This window comes from Arachis ipaensis, chromosome B01 (assembly GCF_000816755.2).
Source record: "Arachis ipaensis cultivar K30076 chromosome B01, Araip1.1, whole genome shotgun sequence".
Taxonomy (NCBI): domain Eukaryota; kingdom Viridiplantae; phylum Streptophyta; class Magnoliopsida; order Fabales; family Fabaceae; genus Arachis; species Arachis ipaensis.
The window spans coordinates 125,221,844-125,224,645 of record NC_029785.2 but is presented as its reverse complement, the minus strand read 5'-3'; the positions used below and the strand labels follow the sequence as shown (position 1 = coordinate 125,224,645).

Genomic DNA, 2,802 nt, shown 5'->3' with positions numbered 1-2,802 from the left:
GACTCACACACCTGTGCTATCCCTTCCGAATTTTTCTCAGAGGTTTACCGTCGAGACCGATACATCTAACACTGGGATAGGTGCTGTCCTGTCCCAGAATAAGCACCTTTTAGCCTACTTTAGCAAGAAACTAAATCCAAAGTTGGCTATGTCTTCTGCCTATATTTGAGAGTTGTATGCCATTACTCAGGCGGTTGCCAAATGGCGTCATTATCTACTAGGCAGAAAATTTACCGTAAAAACTAATCATCGGGGTTTAAAAGAGCTGCTGACACAGGTTGTGTTGACCCCTGAACAACAATTTTATTTGCACAAATTACTGGGATATGATTTTGACATAGAATACCGACCGGGAAAACAAAACTAGGTGGCAGACACACTGTCCAGGCATCCAGAGACAACTATGGCTCATGAATTCAGGGCTTTCACCTCAGTCCATCTCACACTGATGGAGGATTTATTGGAAGGGAATCAAACTGATTCAGCCATGCTGCGCCTCCTTGCTAAGTTGAAAACAGGGGAATTAGGACCAGATTATGCGATGAAGGAGGGTCTTTTGATGTATCAAGGGCAGGTTTGGGTTCCCGATTTCAAAGGGTTGAGGGAATTATTGTTGCAAGAGTTTCACTCGTCACTTAGGGGCGGTCACGTGGGAATTCTCAAGACTTATAAGGCCCTTGGGGAGTCATTTTTTTTGGCCTGGAATGCGAGCCCAAGTTCACAGGTTTGTTGAGAACTGTCAAGAGTGCCAAGTCACTAAGTACATTCCCGCCAAGTCTAAAGGTTTGCTACAGCCCTTACCAATTCCGGTTAGACCATGGGCCGATATTTCCATGGATTTTATTGTGCAACTTCCTAAGTCAGCTGAGTTTACAGGGATCTTAGTGGTGGTGGACCGTTTCATCAAAGTGGGTCATTTCAGTGCTTTGAAACCTGGGTTTACAGCCAAGGATGTGGCACAGGTATTCATCAATTTAGTAGTACAGTTACATGGCTTTACTGTTACTATTTTTTCGGATCGAGATCCGATTTTCTTGAGTCGATTTTGAAAGAATTTGTTTGAATTAAGTGGGACTAAGTTACTTTATAGCTCTGCATATCACCCTCAGAGTGATGGACAAACAGAGGTGGTTAATCGAACACTTGAGCAGTACCTACGCGTGTTCACACACACCTATCCAAAACAGTGGACCTCTTATTTATCATGGGCAGAGTTCTGTTACAATGGCTCCTACCATTGTACTATTAACATGACTCTGCATGAAGCTTTATTTGGATTTCCCATGAATGTACTCCCTGGGTACTCCTCAGGTACTACGAGTGTTATAGAGGTGGATGAGATGTTAAAGGTGAGGGAAGTTCTAAATAAGGAACTGACTTACTTTATTCAAAGGGCTCAAAATAAAATGAAGAAGCAAGCTGATTCACATAGAAGGGACATGGAATTTAACCCTGGGGATTGTGTTTTACTCAAGATTAAATCTTATAGGCAACGCTCCCTATCCTTGGAGCCACATAATAAACTACGGAAGAGATATTATGGTCCCTACAAAGTCATTCAGAAGGTAGGGAAGGTAGCTTACCGGTTGGAGTTGCCGGAGTCGTGTGCCCTTCATCCGGTCTTTCATGTGTCAGTGCTGAAACCCTTCCACGGTCCTCCGCCAGTGTCAGTGCCATCAGCAGCTGAATTTTCATCTTCTCTGCAGCCGTGCCCAGCCGCCATCATAGTAAGTCGTGTTGTCTCCACTCCGACAGGATCTCGAATTGAACTTCTTATTGATTGGGAAGGAGTTCCTCGCCATGAGACCACGTGGGTAGATATGGTTGAACTTAGCAGGGAGTTCCCAGATGTGGACCTTGAGAACAAGGTCATAGTGGAGATGGGGATAATTGATGCAACCCCAAATCCAAACCAACAAGGCCCAGCTGAAGAGGAACCAATTGAAGATGAAAAAGAAGAGAGTCATGGGCCAGAGATGTTGGGCCCTAGAAGAAAGAAATGCCCAACTTGGCACCAGGATTATGTGATGTAACAAATTGCTTCTAGAATGCTTATGTGGCAAAGTTAGTTACGATTGAGTATGAGAATGATTGATATAGGGCAAAAGTAGCATCAGAAAAGAGTAGAGAATTATCATTTGTCCACTAGAGAATTGGACTCTGAAGTGTCACCCTCACTCAAAGCAGGGAAACGTTTTATGTTCGTACTCCTTTTCATTCATGCTATTCACTAGTAATACAACACTAATTTAGTATACTTTCTTCCCATTATAAAAATTTTTCACAAATCCTGTTATAATTTTTCTAATCTATCAGATATTTTAAAAAAAAAATAAGTTATATGTCTATCTTAAATAATTTTATGTAAATTAAATCAAATTGACTTGAGTTTAATATTTACATATAAATTTAATTAAGTCAATTTAATTTAGCATGTAATTTAATCTAATAAATCAAAATATACTAATTCGATTTATTAGAGGAGATCACAAATTCAATTTATTAGAGAAAATCACAAATTCAAAGTAAGGCAAAAACTGACTTAAAAATTCTAATAGTAATACCTTTCTTCGATTTGTTTTGGTATTGTTCCAGTGGATGGCTTGATTATAGGGGTGAGCACAGGTAGCAGGAACCCGATTACCTGTCCGAACCCGAATCGAATCAATTAAATTGGTTCTGAAATCAACGGGTAATCGGATCTAATCCGAACTAAACCGATGATTTTTGTTAGTGATTGGTTCGGGTATCGGTTTTGGGGGTGCGGAACCCGAACCAACCTGCGAACCCGATCATATATTA

The 2,802-nt window shown here is 40.8% G+C and overlaps 1 protein-coding gene across 1 annotated transcript; it reads left to right on the top strand.

The window, feature by feature from the left end:
• LOC110266778 lies at positions 404-2,033 on the top strand. The gene is made up of 3 exons (XM_021111790.1): positions 404-724; positions 861-962; positions 1,110-2,033. Exons 1-3 carry the CDS (start codon positions 404-406, stop codon positions 2,031-2,033), a joined length of 1,347 nt encoding a protein of 448 aa, XP_020967449.1.